We start from the raw sequence: 18,045 nt of genomic DNA on the forward strand, positions 1-18,045 counted from the left end.
AATTGTACTTTTATATCTACAGATTTTTTGTATTAAATGGATTCAGATCGGCTGAAAATAGATGCTGCTTTAATCTCTTGGTGGCAGAACACTCTCTTTTGATGTATGTTTAATATTCAAGATATATTACCTGGTACTACTGCTTAAAAGAAAGTGAATTTAAATGTTAAATTATACATAAATATATCAGGTTGTCTATCAGAAGATTCTTCATCCTTTTTTTAAAACCACAGTACATGAATTATGAAAGTTTGTCTGGAGCTTTTCACTTCACATCCTGGAACTGCTCTCACGCATATCTTCACATTTCCTAGTTCTGCATGTATGATTTGATTTAAGCCTCCCAGCAGCAGCAGCACCGTGTGTCACATGTTTCTTTAACATCCTCCAGATCACATGACGGTCTCACACATCCACTTGGTCTCATTATATTCAATATCTGCTGTTGTGCATTCTAGACAACACTCAGGGTCCCAGACACCCTCAGTTGAAATAATTTCCAAATCTCAGCAGCAGAGCATCGGCTTCAAGAAGGAGAATCAGTCGTCGCATAGCAACACGTGCCGAGTCCTTTCTTCGAGCACCATTTAGAGGACTGAGAAAAAGACAGGGAAGGTAAATAAAGGCTCAGGAGAAGAGACTTACTGCCGTAGTCTCTGATGGAGAAGTTGGAGCTCTCACTGCTGAGGCCGAAGCTGAAAGACGGCAGCTGGTCGTCTTTATCTGTAGCTCTCAAGGTTCCGATCACCTGAGGAACCACAAGAGAAATGTCATTAAACCAAACCAGCGAGGGCACACGTCTTATAGCCAGTTAATAAAGAATGATAGAAAGCATATTGATGAAATATTAAATAACATAAGGAAACAGCTCCTTCTCACCGTATTAGTGACGTCGTTCTCACACACAAAGATCTCGTCCACTGCCAGCTCGGGCTTGTTGTCGTTAATGTCCTGAACGTTGATGTTCACTTTCACGAAAGACTCCAAACCTGCAGACAAGAGGCAGCAACACATGATTTATCTAATGAAGGAGGTGTTCGATGCAGGTGTTGTTGTTTTTATACATTTTGTACAGGAAAAACAGCTGAAGAGGAAATCATCTATTTTTCTTTAATAGAGATCGCTTGTTTTTCCCACTTTGCATGATTCATTGAAATGATTAAACATCCTGGGGAAACCAAAACAATCCATCTTCATTTTGGCTCCATTTTCTTTGCAGCAGTTTTGTCGAATCACTTCAGACGATTTGTGTTAATTTATGTTAAACATCATTCAGACCTGGAAAGAATGAGATTGATTGTTTTCTAGACTGATCATCACGCGTACATGTGTGATTTGCTCATCGTGACATTAAAGCCCTTCTGATCCGATCACTCAGGACAGATGTTAAACTGATCCCAGGTCTGAGCGGGGCCGCTGATGAAGATCAGGTGTGTGTCTGTCTGCGTGCACTGATTGATCTGAATCAGGTCGACCCACTCAAAGCCTCTTCTCTCTGTTTGTCAGGTTGTTGACACATCAAAGCAGCTTTTACATTCAGTTTTTTTGAATAGTCATCTTTTGATAACCGTGTTTCCTGCCTCTCTTTTGGAAACTATCTTTAGTACAGTACATGCAGTGTATATCCAGGACCTTGTCACACTCTGGGGACCATTGTGTTCCTTAAACATCGTGACAAGCCACCGAAATAGATCTTTGGATTTCATTCATGGCTGATCTAAAAATACAGGGTTGGGTTCGGGAGCTGCGAGTGAACAAAGAGAGACGCTAATGTGATTTTCCTGCTCACTCTCTCTCCCTCGTGTGGGTCGACCAGGTGTTTTGGCAACGTGTTAAATCTATAAAAATCCCTGTTAATGTCTCACACCCCCGTCCCTCAGTGAAACTCAGAGGAGGAGCTGCTCAGTGAGGGAGAAGAACAGCCTGTCTCCGTTTGGCCTTTTCTCACTCCCTCCCTGCACATCGCTGTCGCTAGAGGAAACACATGGTTCTCATTTCAGAAGTGAGCATCTATTGTTTAAAGGAAACAGGATTAATAAACCCATCTGTGTGTGTCTGTGTGTGTGTGTGTGTGTGTCGTACCACTGGGCTCCTCCTGCGCCTTGACTTGAAACATGTGTGTGGCCTCCAGTTCCCTGTCTAATGTCCTCAGGGTGGACAGCTGTCCCGTGAGCGGGTTGATGCTGATAGGACAGTCTTTGTCCAAGATGGAGTATCTAAACGCACAAAGAGAGGGGATGGTTGAGACTCACTCTGCAGAGTACTGGAGCTACACACGTTGTTGTGATGGTTTGCACCGCACTGTACCGTATGGTCAACTTGGCTTTGTCAGGATCCCGGGCCGTGATGACTCCGATGTTGTTCACCATGCGTTCTTCTACCACGGTGAAGGTGTAGATGGGCTGAGAGAAGACTGGAGGCTCGTCCACGTCCAGCACCTTGATGTTCACCTGTCAATTTCAAATCACTCATTGAAAGACAGCTTTGACTTCTGAGCACGTTGAAGGAACAATTGAATATGTTTGATTTATTCCTGAGATATTCCTTTGGAGAATAATAAAATGTTAATAAAAAAATTGAAATGACTACTTCCCCAACCCATTCCTCATCCTGACTCCAGGTGTCGTGGAAATTGGTTCAATTGTATTTATAAAAAAAACTGTAAGAGCTCCTTTAGAGACGTTTAGGGCTCAATCACATTGACGTGGAAGTGGCGAGAGCTGCAGGTGGAAGTTAAACTCCACGGTGAGCGTTGGACTGAAGTCATTTTGTGAGTCAGGCTCATTGTGGCACTGATTGTAATGACTGAGCAGCTCCACGGTTCCGGACTGCGACAGAGTTAAAGTGACATTTACCACCTCGGAGGCGCCATTACCTGAAATATGTAAATGTCGAACGTGACCTTACCATCAAAACCTCATGAGTAACATTATTTCCTGATCATAAAACTGAAAATGTAGCGCACCGAATATTTCTTCGCTCGTAATCAGCTGAATTCACTGGTGTGTGTGTATGGTGCAGTGTTTCTCCTCTTTCACGTTTTCATTGGAGAGGTGATGAGCAGCAGGGCGATGAGGTGTCATGGAGGAAAGCTTAAAGACGGCTGATGTCCTGTGTGAGATTCACCTGAGCCGCGGTGAGGGCGCTGTTCACGTTGTCCGCAGGAAAACGCAGATTCCTCAGGTTCTCCCGCACCTGGACGTTGATGGTGTAGCTGCTCATTGTCTCGTAGTCCAATGCCTGGGGGGGGGGGGGGGGGGGGTCATCAGCCAAGGTTAGAATACAACATTTGATGTTAAAATGATCACAATCAATTAGGACCTGTTGTCATTGGGAGATCTTTAAATGCACAAATTATTTTGTCTGATTTTGTAGTTTTGCTTCTTTGACCCTTTGGAATTTGTTAGTTCCTGTTTTACTTTGACGAGTCTTTCCTCCCGTGTCTTGCTTCACTTCCTGTCTTTGTCTGGTTTCCCTCCTCAGCCCTCGCCTGCTCCGCCATGATGTGTTTCACCTGTGTTCGATTCCCTCTCCCGTGTATTTAGTCTCGTGCTCCTCACTCCTCCTCGTCGATTCACATCTTGAGTTACGTTTATTCATGTTCCCTGTTTTTCATTATTCATGATTCGCTTTGCTTCTGGTTCCATTAGTGAGATTTGTATGTTCTAACTTTCCTGCCTTCCAGGGATTAATAGACTGTTTATTTCCCCAAATGTTCTTAAAATAAATCATGAGGTGCATTTCTGAGATATTTCAAAAAGGCTTTGTGTAGATTTGATCCCACATCTCAGTAACTTGCACCTGCTGTTTAAATCTGATGCAGAAATGATGTCCTTGAGGTCTGACTGTGATGTTTTTCCATATGTTTCTATAAAATGTGTATTTCCTTAAGACCTGTGCACATCGCCCACTCGTCCTCCTGCTGTTGGCTCAGGTACCCGTTGCACTAGCACTTTGTTTCTCATGTTATTCTGATCGTGCTCCTGAATGCATCACACCTGCGTCTGTGCACTCAGCACAGCTGCTGGATTCCAGGTGTAAAGATTTTTCTAAATGCTCCAACTGAGCTGAAACAACCTGCTTCAGCTCAAACTCTGGATTTAACAGACGCATTCAAATGCCAGATTTTTTTCAGCTCCGTGTTAAATATTTTACCGAAGCATGGAAATTCCTCCTTCCTTTCATTTTGTATTTTTTTCATCATCTTCACAAATTGAGCCTTGCACACTGTGACGTGTTTGTGTAAACACTTTCATGTCAACAAATACGTGACAGCGAGCGGCGCTTACTGTCATACTTCAGCCGGGATTATCATTTATTTACCCTGTATTAGAAAATAGCTTACTGTTCGCTTAAATGTGCCTTTTGCTTCTTTATCTGAGAATGGGACACCACAGGTAGACAGGAATATTCTGTTAACTGGATTATTCACGGCCCCACGGATAGTCGCAGGGTATCAAAGACACGTGTAAACAGCTTAACGAGAATAAGACCTTCACCGCAGTGTGGCCGATAGCCGGCTTACTCTCTCCATGTAAACACAGCCGGTGAGGAAGATGAGGAGGGCTGCGGAGCTGAGGGGCGAGTTGTGTGATTCCAGGCCAGCGTGGGTGCAAGCTATCACAGAGCTCGTTTCATTAGAATACGTTTCCAACTCTCTGATGTCCTAAATACTTTATATGTGAAGAGCAGCGACCGGTGAGAGTCGACCCGCTGCAGCTCCTGTGAGTCAGAGTATCTCTCCCAGACAGGAGGCCCAAGCTTTTGGGCTTGAGTCAGGTGAAATGATTCATTGTCATCCATTTTATCTCAAGTTTAATTTCCCGGTGTAATCGGTGGAGAATTTGGAGGTTTCAGAAATCGAGAGAGGAACCAGAACCAAAAACACCTCTTAGAAAATGCAATGTGTCATAATCCTATGCTCGCTACTCTTAAAGTTTATAATTTGGTTATTGAACTATTTGCTCTATTTTTATGCGGACTGTACCAAACTGAGGGACGGGGGTGTCTGAACATGTTGATGCCATTTAAGACTTTTACCGACACTTTGGACACGTGAGCCTCAGATCTTTAAAGGTGGTGCCTGATTCTCCACCACCTCATGCAACAAGATATTTTGGGATTTTAAAACTTATCCTATGAAGAAATTGGTTATTCTCCTTCCCTCTATCTTGGGATGTAGGATGAGGCTTTCCACAATAAAATGATTTAACTTAGCAGATTTATAAATTGAGCAGTTAAAGGGTCTTTAAAACGTATTTAATCCACCATTACCTGCTTGAGCATGAGGTTCCCGTCCTTGCTGGCGCTGAGCTCAATGTTAAACACCTTGCTGTTCTCATTCAGAATGGTAAAGATGGGTTCTTTGTTCTGGATCTGATCTCTGTCCTCCAGCTCTAGAGTCCCGATCTTCTCATTCAGCTTTTGGTCCTCTGGAACCTCCAGCCAATAGACCTCTGTGGACGAGAGAAATCACCAGTTTAAAGAATCTGCTCATGAAAGAAATTAGAATATTTAATAGGCAGGTTATTGGATTTTGAATATGACTCGGAACCCTTTTTGTTTCTTACTTTGGGCGAAGGAGGCGATGTTGTCGTTGGTGTCTGTGATGGTGATGGTGACGGAGGTGGTGGCCGTGTTGCCAGCAGCGAGTCCTCTCAGGTCCTGAGCTTTGACCACCACCACATACTGACTCTTAGTCTCCCGGTCCAGTGTGTTCACGTTGCAGCTGATCACACCTGAAGAGAGAGAGAGTTATCTTTGGATTCAGCTCTGACTCACAATCAAGTGAAAATGTGTGAAATTGAGAATAAGAAGATGTTGGCGTTAGGACCAGGTTGAACCGACCTGTGGTGCTGTCGATGGCGAAAGCAGAGGTGTCTCCATCTCGGGTCAGAGAATACTTGAGCTCTGCGTTGGCGCTGGTCGGGTCGTCGGCATCAGTCGCCTTCACCTCCTCCACTTTGGTTCCTGGAGACAATGAAGAGACGGATTTGTATCAACAGGCTGCAGCTCATAGTGTTAATGTGTTCAAGAAGCTGATTATGATCTCATATTTGTTTGATTGCTTCATTGTGGTGCGTGTGTGTGTGTGTGTGCTAATGATTGCGACACAAGTTCCCAGCATATCTCTGGATAACAAACGTCAGATGTTTATCTGAAGCAACAGAAACTTCTTTTATTACTTCCTGTCCATCTGTTGGACAGTTTGTTTGTCGGCTGGATTACACAAGAATTACTTAAAGGATTTCTATGGAACTCGGTGGGAGGACGGTTAGGAAACTTACACACGATTGTTTTCAACCTTGTGAAAGTTTATTTTTCACCTATTACCGTGGAATAATTCATGAATCAGGCTTATTAAGGGACTGATGTCTATGAGTTAGAGAGTGGAATCCTGTTGGAATTCAGGCTGCTCGTGTAAGTGATATTTAAAGTATTTAAATATTGAGGGATATTCACATTGGCTGGCCATCTCCCTCAATTTTCACACTGAATATGCAAAAGCTGGGTTTGTACAAAAACAAAGCATCACTCTGCTTGGACTGTAGATGACTCACAGAGCTTGGGCTATGGCTGGTATATCTTACTTATATGTCGTGGGCCTATGAAGTCCACTTAAAACGTATTTTCCACCTGGTATCATCCACAGATTCTTCCAAAGAACCACCTGTTTCCCAGTTCCCCTACTCACCTATGGCAGACCTCTCCATAATGGACCCATTGTACGTTCTGGGGAACACGGGAATGTTGTCGTTGATGTCATTGACCTGCACAATAAACTCTCCAGTGTCCTCTATGAGCTTGTTGTTCCCGTCAAACATCTTGGCGACCAGATGGTACGAGCTCTTCTCCTCTCGGTCCAGGAGCCTGGTGACGTACAGGTCTCCTTTGGCATCCACGGTGAAGATGGTGTTCGCTCCTTCACCCTCTATCCTAAATCTCTTCACCTCCACCTTCTGGGTGGACTTCAGCTGTGAAAGGGGAAGAAAGAGTTGAGTTGATTTGTCTGGAATTCCAACATGAGGGAAGGAGAGTATTGAAAGTTTAAAGATCGATCTGTGTGGAGGAAGAGAAGCAGACTCCGACACAGCTTCCCACAGCGAGGTCAAGATGTTGAACGTTAACTCACTTGTCCTATCTTGTAGGGAATGGGTGCAGGCTTTTCCTCTTCCACGTAGAGCGAGTTCCAGATCCAGGCTCTCTTCTGCCTGATCAGGACGGGATGCGTCTCCTTCTTCACGATTCCGAAGGCGCCGTGTTTCTCTGTTTCCGCCACCGGAAGGTCAGAGACTTCCGCAATGGCGAGAGAGACGGATAAGGCCATCGTGGCCATGAGCCCCATGGTCCACAGCTGGAGCCAAGCCATCATCTGCGGCAGGGAAACGAGGGAGGGGGGAGAAGGAGGAGTGAATGAGGCGGGAGGAGGAAGAGGCAAGACGGGTATAAGAGATGTGGGGGTGTAGCGAGGAAAATGGAGGGAGAGGAGAGAGAGAAGATCACATTAAAACCACTTATCAGCTGTGGACAGACCTCCTTCTCTGTGCCAGGGTGAGACTCAGAGTGAAGGCCAAGGACTCGCTGCCCCCCCCCCCCCAGTCTGCAGAGGAGCTCGAGGTCTAGCTATCATTGAGGACCAGGGCTCTTAAACCTTTTCAGGCTGGGACCCAAATGAAACATTTAGCCTCTCATCACGGGGCCCGAGCTGAAAGCGTATCGACACTGTGGTCGTATGGGGATCTATTAAACATAGGCCGGTGACCCAGTTCGGGTCCTGACCCACTGGTTCTGCATGAGAGAGAGAGAGAGAGAGAGACGGAACGAGGGAGACAGACGGAGAGAGGAGCTGACATTAAAACCACTTAGGATGTCCATCTTCATCAGACAGCAGGAAGGTCAGTCTCCACACGGGGACTGTTTGACATTTTGAATATTTGATCATTATTTTGTTTTGGTACAAATTGTGGAAAAGGGAGAAAGCACTTTGGGGCGTAGAGAAGTGACGGCTCTGTGGCTTTTCCCCCCGTCTTGATTCAATCTGGGATAATGAGTCAGTTGTTTTGTTTTTACATGAATTTTATACTTAAATACGTTCGTGCTCTGACAGAACACATGAAAGGGAACGCAGCCTCCTCTGTGTTTCATTAAATCCGCTGCATTTGCACAACAAGGGGCTGCAACACACTGAACTCGCTCCACAACAAACACCAGAATCTGGATCGACTTTTTGTCGTGACATTACACAACGTGCTCTGCTTAAAAAACAGAAAAGCACAAACGAGAGCACACATTCCTGATAAATTGCTTCATAAGACGAACAAAGCGATTTCCACTGTTTCAGCTCCAGATCATTGAAATGTAGGACACGACGATTTGTAGAACACGAGTTGTAAAAAACACTTTCTGTGTTTTGGCATCAGATCAGAGTAAAACCTAAAACAGAGTGGATTTATTCCCAAAGTGTGGATTGTACTGCAGCACAGACATTTGTCTTCTAAGGCAGCGCTGTTCTCCATCATGTGGAGAACATGAGGGGGGGGGGGGGGGGAGAGAGTGGAACATTCTATTTGCTTTATGAGTAGGTAACGTTGATCATAAACAAAAGCCAAACTACAACAGATTAAAGTTTGACTGAACGATGGAGCCAGAGGACAATTCTCTGGAACCGAGTTCCCCAGGAACACGACTATCAGGAAGACATTCCATCGTGATTTGACACCAGATCCCAAAACAAGACACACGTCTCATGAGTGAAACAGGAAGTCGTCCTCTGGGGACCATGCTGTGTGTTCTATGTTTGAGCCAATCCATAATTTTAGCTTAGAAATGTTTAACTGCAGTGAAGTCTGACTTGCTGGTGATGCTTTGGAGAACATGTGGGATTCTGGGGTGAAATTAATATCTGTAGAAAATGTCATGTTACTCAATCCTGTGGTTGAAATATTACAGTTTGGATTAAAGTCAAGTCAAGCCTCGACTGACAGGAGCTTAATACTTAATACATATCACAACAATAAATCACAAAACCAGCAGGATTTTTTGTCTTAATTTTTGTATATGAATTTGAGACGTCCATATCTAGATATCAAATCTATGAAAGCATAACGAAATTAACAAACACTTTATCTCAATGTGTGATTTTGGTGGAATCAGATTTTTGGTTTGTTCTGATCTGAAAGTTTCTCTGTGTTGCATCAGCTCTTTCTGCCTCAAAGCCATTTTAACAACATTTAACCAAAAATAAAAATGTATAAAAGACACAAACACCAGCTCTTTAGTAAACTTGAAGCTTTTCCTCCCGCCCTTTCCTTCCATCTCTCCCCCCCCCCCCCCCCCCCCCCCACACTATCTAATAAAGCAGAAATGCCAGGGAACTAATCTTCAAAACATTTGAGTCTATATGTGCTCTGTACTCCGGCAGATATCTCCACGCGGCCCTGTGCCGTCCCGGTGGACAGATTACTGCATCTTATTGTCTCCCAGCCATTAGCGGCGGGGGGGGGGGGGGGGGGAAAGAGAGATTATGATGAGGGGATTATGCCGACACAAAGTAGTCCCCCTCTAATGGCCTAATCTGGTATTGTGCTGCCCTGCGCTGACCTCTTCACACGGCTCCCCACAAATCAGCTCACACAAACACTCGACTGTGATTCTCAGTCCTTTAGTTCACATCCTTTTGTTTTGTGGTTTGATTTTTTCCCTCTTGTGTTTTTTTTTGTCGTGGTTGTTTCATTTCCTTTCAGGGGTAAATTAATTAAACACAAGTGCATCGTCTTTTATTGGAATTTACTTCTATGCTATAGCCAGTAAACATCTGCTGCTCTGGTTCCCATCAAACTGGAAATAAACAAAAAGCAATCAAGTTGACATTAAAATTTAATACCAAAGAGATATATTATTTTTCAAACCTTCTCTCACTATCCTCTGTGTTTTAGAGTTTTATTAATTTGAAGCAACACTTGAGGTATTTATTGATTTGACTCGATGCATTGATGTAATTTTACGTTTGCGTGGCAGCGTCTGAGCTCTGATTAAATCACTTCCCCCAAATTCTTTGACTGGATTAATTTTTCCTCTCTTAAATCCTGTTTGTGGACGTTTTACTTGCAATCGACCACATTGTGAAGTTTGACCCACACAGATAACAAGAGGAGGTCCTATTGTAATTGTGTGTTATTATTTGACTTAACTTTAGGAAAGATGAGTGGGACTTGTTTTATTTCCCATCGTCCTTGCATCCCCAATAAAGTGTGACCTAATAGTTGTCTATTCTATCAATTTCATTGAAATAAAATACTCTCAGGTCTCCGATAGTAGACTCACTCCAATATTTCTTTCTTTGATTTGTGGTACCAGTTGTTTGTCATGTGAAAAGACTGGACAGCAGCACTTCAGGGGCCAATCAGCTTTCCCCCCGATACACAGTGAAACACAGCTTCTGTTGGACACCAGTCAGATGTCCTGTCTATGTCCTGACTGTGACCGAACCTGTTTCAGGGTCGGTCGTATCCTTCCTCTCAACAACTTCTAGACAAACAGAGTTATCTCCCTCAGAGCTGAACACAAATGTTCTCACGCAGCAGCAGCTTCAGAAAACTACAGAAGAAGATAACACTACGAAGACTGAGGAGGAAAAAACTAAACAAGCAAGAGTCTGTCTGAAGCACAACTGAAGCTGTTTAACACACTGAGACTTAATGTTATTAACAAGTCAACCAGTGCTACTGGCCATGAACCAGTCACTCAGTTCATCAATAGGTTAAATTAAACGAGTCGATCACTGTCATTGGTTTGCTGTCTTCAGTCGGACATGTTGTGTTGTTCCTCTGCTCAAGCTCTGCAACACACAAGCGTATAAATCATTCCAACTTAATTAAAAACTGTTCTGTGGCGACCTGAGATCAGATTTGAGGGAATTAGAAGTTCCTGTTGGCACTAAAATTCAAGAGTGCCTCAATAACATTGATTTATGTTAAATAACATGTCTAACCCAGAAACATTAGAACTTTGTAATGGCTGCTTCATGTTTTGGGGCTTTTATCCATCGTGGGATATTGCAGAAAAACTATTTTTTAAGAACATTGAAAAAGATGTGCCAGCTTGACTCTTGACTTTCCACATTAAGACTTCATAGGAGAAGCACTGATAACATTAACAATGGCTGTGTTCAAAAGCTTTCTCTGAACTCACTACACATACTCCAATGCTAGAAAGTTCCATTTTGACTTGTCCGAATGTTCAAAGTGAGTATTTTTTAATATAGTGGACTCATTATATTGTGAAAAGTAATTTACAACAGATGTTTTACTTACAATAACAATGGTTTGAATAAAATCTCACGAAAAGTTATTGGTAAAGAATTTTCATGTGAATTCCTACGAAAATGTAGAGCAACACGAACAAACTGGCAGACATCCCTTTATTCTTGTGGAAATTGTAATGTTTTGGTGAGAAATATGGATTTTAGTTTCACTATTTTCATGGACTCTATATGATATTTGGTTTGTTAGCTATTGAGAGGATTTTTCACGTTTCTGTTGTATCTAAGGCTGTTGCTATGGACGCTTTTAAATATACAATCATCAATATATGACCAAGTACATGAATTAAGAGAAATTAATAAAAAGCCTCAGAGGAGGTTCAACAGAAGCAGAGACCCACTGACCAGACTTGTAACAGACACTAAACATATTATATGTATTCATGTGGGATATTACAGTCAGTATAATACCTTTCAAAGTTATGAGACCTTTTTAATTGTGAGACAATCCTGGTTTCACCTGTCACATGCCACCTGTTGCGTGACTGTACGTGTCCGGTACAGTAACGTGTTACTCACACTTATCATCATCTTGATTCGTCACTCAAATGTCTTTGATGACAAACTCATTGAAGGGGGGGTGGGGGGGCATTTTCCCAAAAAGGGCATATTTTAAAAACGGCGTTTCCTCCTTCAAGGTCCAACGTCTCTCCCCCCCCCCCTCCCCTTTTATCAGCAACAGGAAGTGTGTACACAATGTCTTCAGGGGTCAGTTAATGAGGACGCATCATTAGTGGGTGGACACACCCTTCCTGGTATTCAGTCCTGTTTCTGCTTCTGTCCCCGAGTCTCAGGTTTTGATGTGGGCCTGCGTCACTCTGTCCCTCCCTCTCTCTCTCTCTCTCTCTCTCTTCGTCCACTCGCTCCTTCTTGACTTTGTCTCCTGTTCGTCGTCTCCGTCTTTTCAGCTCAACTCAAACTCCACTTTCTCCCTCGTTGAATCTCTCAAGGTGAAAACTGTGTCTTGGTTTTTTTCCACAAACTCTATTTCTGTCTCCTGTGGATCATAACGGCTTTTTTCCTTTTCTCACCTTTTTCATCCCCCTTTCACTCTCTCCACTTCACCTTTCAAAAGCAGATTTAACACCTTGTACGAAGGTGAGAAGGATAAACACATTTATAAACCCTGTTCACTTTAACTTCTGTACTTTTTAAATCTTTTTAGTTAGTATAGGTCATCACATGATGTTTGGAAAGTGACAGGATAAGGAGGATAAGAAGTAAATAACTTATATATACCAATATATAATTTCCGTTTACAGTTGTTCATTTTTAAGAGAGTCACGCATTCAAATCTCACACACAGGATTATACAGAGTTATTTACGGCATCATTTTTCGGAGGAGTCTTTGCGAGGTGTGAAGAAATAAATAACAGGCAGGGAATATCTGTAATTACATCTGTACGTTGTCCACGGGCAAAGAGAAGCCGAGCAGCAGACTCAGACACGGAGATACAGTTGTCATTCTCCGGGATGTTGTGAGACTGGCAGACAGGTCTGACCTAGTTTGCGATGAACCAAAGGCTAAAGCTCCGAAACGAAGTCAACAAGACTTCAGAATCCTGGCGGCTGCCGACGGGTCAGAGAAGTTCGCCCAAAAAGTCTTTGTTGCGAGTTGTGAAGACATCAGTGAAAATTCCCCCTGTGACGAAATCTGTCTTTCCTTCATTCCTCCTGTGAGCGAGTGTCTGGATGTCGTGCATCACATCCTGACGGCTCATGGTGAACGTGTCCTCCGCTTTCTTTAATTATTTAAACCACAGACAGGACTATTTATTTGAATAACAAGATCTCAATGAGAGTCAGACAGTGACTCACAGCTTCTCCCCGGCAACAAAATAAAGTGAATTTGTGATTACAGGATGAATCTGGTTCCAGACTGACACCTCCAGTGTTTCAGTAAATATTAGAGATGTGGTCTTTATGTGTCAGAGCCAAAGAAACAGCATCAATCATTAACTGACTGATGAATATATACTTTAGAAAGAAACTGATATAAACTTTGGCAGCACAGTGAGTAACATGGCAACTCCTTTGTGTTATACTTTGATAACAAGGTGTACTTTTACTTTCCTTTTGCAGAAACTCAAAGAGGATCTGTTATAAAGAAAGTGAGAGAATAACTTGATCCCCCCCCCTTTTATCTGGATCTGAACCAAAATGCAATTGGACTCATCCTTCTGCTGAGTTTCGTAATAATCCAAATTTGCAGTTTTGCTTAAAAACAAACCAATCAACAGATAAACAGATACAGGGGGGAAACGTGCAGATAACTTGTCTTCTTATTCAGTTTTAATCAAGAGTATAATCGTTACAGGTCTTGTTGGTTATGTTAAAAGCAAAGCACACTATGATGAGGCTAAAATATCCTAAATTCTAAAATCACAACTCATGCATGCTCCCTGGAGGATGAACAATTTGGACTCTCTTCTGTCTTTCAAGTGAAACTCCTCCACTCTCAGACCAAAATGTCAAATGTCAAGTTCCAGGCAATCTCAACTTTATTTGGAGATACCCACAAGCTGGATGGGAGTGCAGTCAAGGTCCCCTGAGGAAGAACCCTGTTAAACTTCATGATAACATGACCTTTTTCCTCTCCGATAATTTTGAGCCCAGGCCTGCTGCATAATGGAACAGCCTGACTGACGTGACATTTGCTCTGATATCCCCTGAGGCGGAACCTGTTTAAATGAGAGGATTCTGTGGATCGAACCAATCCGAGGTTCAGATGTGTGATTTGTCCTCGTAACTTTCAGGACGTGCAACAGGAGCCGGATCAGGACTGTGGTGATCAGGCCCTGTGAGCCCGGCACGATCTCCAAATCTCTCCCAACATGGTGTCTCTGAAACAATTTAGTGGACTTTACTATTTAACTCTACTTACCCTCAATTCACAGTTTGTTTTATTTGTGTACGTGGGAAGTGATTCCACGGCCTCGGAGTCGTGAGGCGGCCGACTAGCGTTGTCGAGATTAAAACAGGTTTAATCACAGAGCAGCTTCTAACAATCTGTCTGCCAGCAACCGCTCCTCGTCACGCACACACTCACACACAAACACACACAGACACACACTCGGTGTCCTCACTAACACTCTGTCATGTCCCAGAGTGAGATCACGCTCTGATTGGTGATCAAGCGCTTTTCAGTTAATTCTATTTTCCTTCACAATCAGACGAATCAGATTTTATCACAGCGAGCCGGGTTTGAATGATGTGGGCCGGCTCTGGAAGCGACAGTAATGACCCACAGTCATCTGAAAATCATTTAAAGCTTGTTATCCTCATTGGTTCTGGCTCGGCTGACAGGGCCCATCTGTGCTAAAGGCACAATGTCAAACTAAATGGATTCAAATTGTAAAGAAAAAGCCCTAAAAATGGAAAACATACATTTTATTTCCTCTATAAAAATGAGTGATCACATGGACGGACTGTTAAAATAACTTGAAAATCCAGCCTCCTCTGTTGAAACCTCCTTTTACAAAGACACACTGCAACTGCAGGACGTGCTGATTGGTTCTTGTTAATGAATAAAGGTTCAAATTGTCCAATTGAATGGTTTACAGTGATCAAAACATTCCCCTTGAAGTGTTTCATCTTAATCATTCAATCTATCATCTTATTCAGCATCCACCAAGATCTGAATGTGAAAACTGATTTTACAAAGCACGTATGGAAAAATGTAAAGTTGTTCAAATACATATTAAGGTGAAGATGTGATAGAAACACAGAATACAGGTCAACCACTGAAAATGAAATAGTTACTGGGTCCTTCAGTAGTAATCAGTGACCACAGCCGAGCTAACATGGCCACAGCTGGACAGCCTGTCAACCACTCTGACATGTATCTGAATGAACGACGACTGTAATCGTGTGTGTGTGTGTCTGTGTGTTTCTGTGTGTGTGTGTCTGTGTGTGTGTGTGTGTGTGTGAGACGAGGAGGGAGGGAGGGAGGGTGAAGTCTCCCAGATGGCACCCAGAGGATTTTCCCTGACAGTTCCCTCTCCAGGAATTAGACCACTGGGTTTAGTTGCATCAACGGCTTTTCGACGTAACAACCAAATCAAATCACCTCTGTCCCTCGGGGCCACGGATCAAGATCCACAGAGGAAATCCACCTCCGCCGAGAAAACTGTTCTGAAGTGCACGCGCTCGGCATCGTCACAAACACGAGCACAAGCGGCAAAATGCATCGGAAAGAAGATGAATAACCTCAAGTCTCAACAATAAATGCTCTTTAGAAACACACAGATCTTATTCTGAATTGTAAATCGCTCAGGAAATATTAAATGTGCATCATCAATAATAAAAAGGTTCAACTTGACAACCACAATAATATGGAAACCTCTTGAAAACCCTTAATTTGTTTTTTCTCCCAGTCCCCGTCCAGAGATCATCCCGTATCGTCCTAATGGCCGCAGCCGTCTGTCTTCAGGAATGACAGTCTGGCCTCTGGGGGGGGGGGGGGCAGCAGCAGAGCTCAATTACAGCATTCAAATCTACACCGAGCTGTCGGAAATCATCGGCACGACATATGTGAAAAGTGACAGCTTGTCCTTTAAGGGTTTTTCACCATCATCTCAGGTTATTTACGCAGCTTCTCTGAGACGGTTTGACTGGTATTCATGAGCGTCTCAGCCCCGGAGGGACTGGGAGACCGGCCTGGGGGGGGTTCTAAGCAGATCTGGGTTACGTCTTTGGCACTCAGGAGGAACGATGTGAGACGTGTGGTTGAACATCCTCGTTATCTACCCATAAAACACCTGTGCACTCGGTGTCTCTATGGCAAAGAAAAACAGAAACTCACCACGAGGAAGAGTCCAAACCAGACGAGGATCGGACCTTGAATCCCTGCAGGTGTTCCCTCGCTCAGACAAACTGTACTTGGCAGGCTCGGGTGTGAATTAGTGGCTTGTGGTCGTTACCACAGCAGGGGGTCAAACCACCGGCTCGACGCCCGTACTTCCCTCTTCTCCTCGTCAGATGTAGACTTGACCACAGCAGGTGACTTTGGACGAGCAGGGATTTCTCTCTCCCCCTCGGGTTTCTGTAGAAATTCCTTTGTTAAGGTGATAAAGTCGGTGATGAGGTCGGATCAGATGTTTCCTCTTGAATATCCCAGAACCACAGACTCTTTGGGGAGTCGTATGGAATGTGGGAACAGAAGCAGGTAGTGCTCTAATCCTTCAGAATAGAGGTTAAACTCTAATCCTTCCAACTGTTGAGTTTTACCCAGAAATGTCTGTATCCCTCCTCGGGCGGTCAAGACTATTCCCCACAGGTGAGAGAGTCCAACAGGTTTTCCCTCGTCTCTCGTTCTCTCACCTCCGATGTTCTGACTCATCCAGTGGCCAACGAGTGACCACAGCCCTCTCTCACTCAGGTCACTGCCCACTTCCCCTTCCTGTTATCGATATCAGCCTTCGTTGCTCTCCGCTGCTACCGCTCCTTTTCCTGCCCCGGCCGAGGAGTGAAACACAGAAGAGAGAGAGAGAGAGACGGTGTATGAGGAGGTGTGGTGAGGGTTCGGTGGAGAGAGAGACCGGAGAGGGAGAGAGAGAGAAGTAGGGAGGGAGCACATGTGTCACAACAGCTCAAAGACACTCGGAGAGGCAGAGAAAGCAGCCGGCTCATGTTCCTGAAGCAGATGGAATGAGTGTGTGAGAAGAGAGGGGAAGAAGAGAGGGAGGGAGGGTGATGGAGAGTGAGGTGAGAGAGGCGTTACTTCTCCGTCCGTCTCGGAGAGAGAGAGAGAGAGAGAGGGGGGGGGAGAGATTTATTATTCATGTGTGTGAGATAAGGATTAAGTTAAACAGGTTATTGGGGATAATCCTCAGAGATTTCCTCACATGAGGCTAGTAAATATTTCAGGGGGCTGAGTTTGGCGAGCAAGTGTGTGTGTGTGTGTGTGTGTGTGTGTGTATCTGACAGAAAGATCTTGTCTAAGCCGGTAAATGAGATGAGAGGGGGCGCCTTGCACACACACACACACAGACACACTATCTCACCCCCCTCCTCATCTCTTCAGGGGGGAGTCGGTCATTGGTAATTTGCTGGATTGGACAGGAAAGCCGACTTGTGTGTTTTTACACAAAACCTCTCCTGTGGCAACAGCAGTCCTCTCTCCCTCTCTTTTACACTTCCACCACTCCCTCCCTCTCTCTCTCTCTCTCTCTCTCTCTTTCTCTCTCTCTCTCTACTCACTCTCCTCTGTGTACTCGCTCTCTTGTTATTTGCAGTTTCAGCTCGGCTCTACATTTAGTATTTTCATTAAGGCTCGGAGCGATATGGTCATAAATTTAGCATGAAAATATAAAAATCAACATTTACTTTAAGTCCCCTAGTAGCTGTGTATATAGTCTCTCTCTCTATCTCCCTCTCTCTCTCTCTCTCTTTCTCAGTGCAGTGATTTGTCAGAACCAGCTTTATACAGAGTTTCTCTCCTGGTTTGTTCAAAACCCTTAAAAACTCATCTCTGTTCTAAAAGAGTTATTTTTCTTCTTGGTCTTTAAAGAGACTTGAAGTTAACTCCAGACCTTCAGCTCGTTTAGTCTCTATGTGTTTGTAGATAAACCTCCTTGCTGCTCTGAGTTTCCTCAACAAACACACAAACATGTAATTGTTTCCTGTTCTGCTGCACATGTTGTGTCACTGGAGTAATTGAGGCAGACACATTCAAAGTCTTGAAAGCGACTCGGAGGCGGAGCGGATTGACCACGATTGTACG

At 43.9% G+C, this 18,045-nt stretch overlaps 1 protein-coding gene across 1 annotated transcript; it reads right to left on the reverse strand.

The window, feature by feature from the left end:
* Nucleotides 1–645: 645 nt before the first annotated feature.
* cdh5 (cadherin 5) lies at nt 646–16,887 on the reverse strand (the record flags this gene model as incomplete). The annotated part of the gene is given in 11 exon segments (XM_062400978.1): nt 646–748; nt 880–989; nt 2,083–2,216; nt 2,308–2,450; nt 3,127–3,240; nt 5,275–5,456; nt 5,571–5,738; nt 5,848–5,970; nt 6,695–6,974; nt 7,133–7,372; nt 16,126–16,887. Coding segments are annotated over 10 exon segments (1,597 nt in total), but the record flags the coding sequence as incomplete, so codon positions are not given.
* Between the last annotated feature and the right edge of the window lie 1,158 nt (nt 16,888–18,045).

Source organism: Platichthys flesus, chromosome 12 (assembly GCF_949316205.1).
Source record: "Platichthys flesus chromosome 12, fPlaFle2.1, whole genome shotgun sequence".
Classification (NCBI taxonomy): Eukaryota; Metazoa; Chordata; class Actinopteri; order Pleuronectiformes; family Pleuronectidae; genus Platichthys; species Platichthys flesus.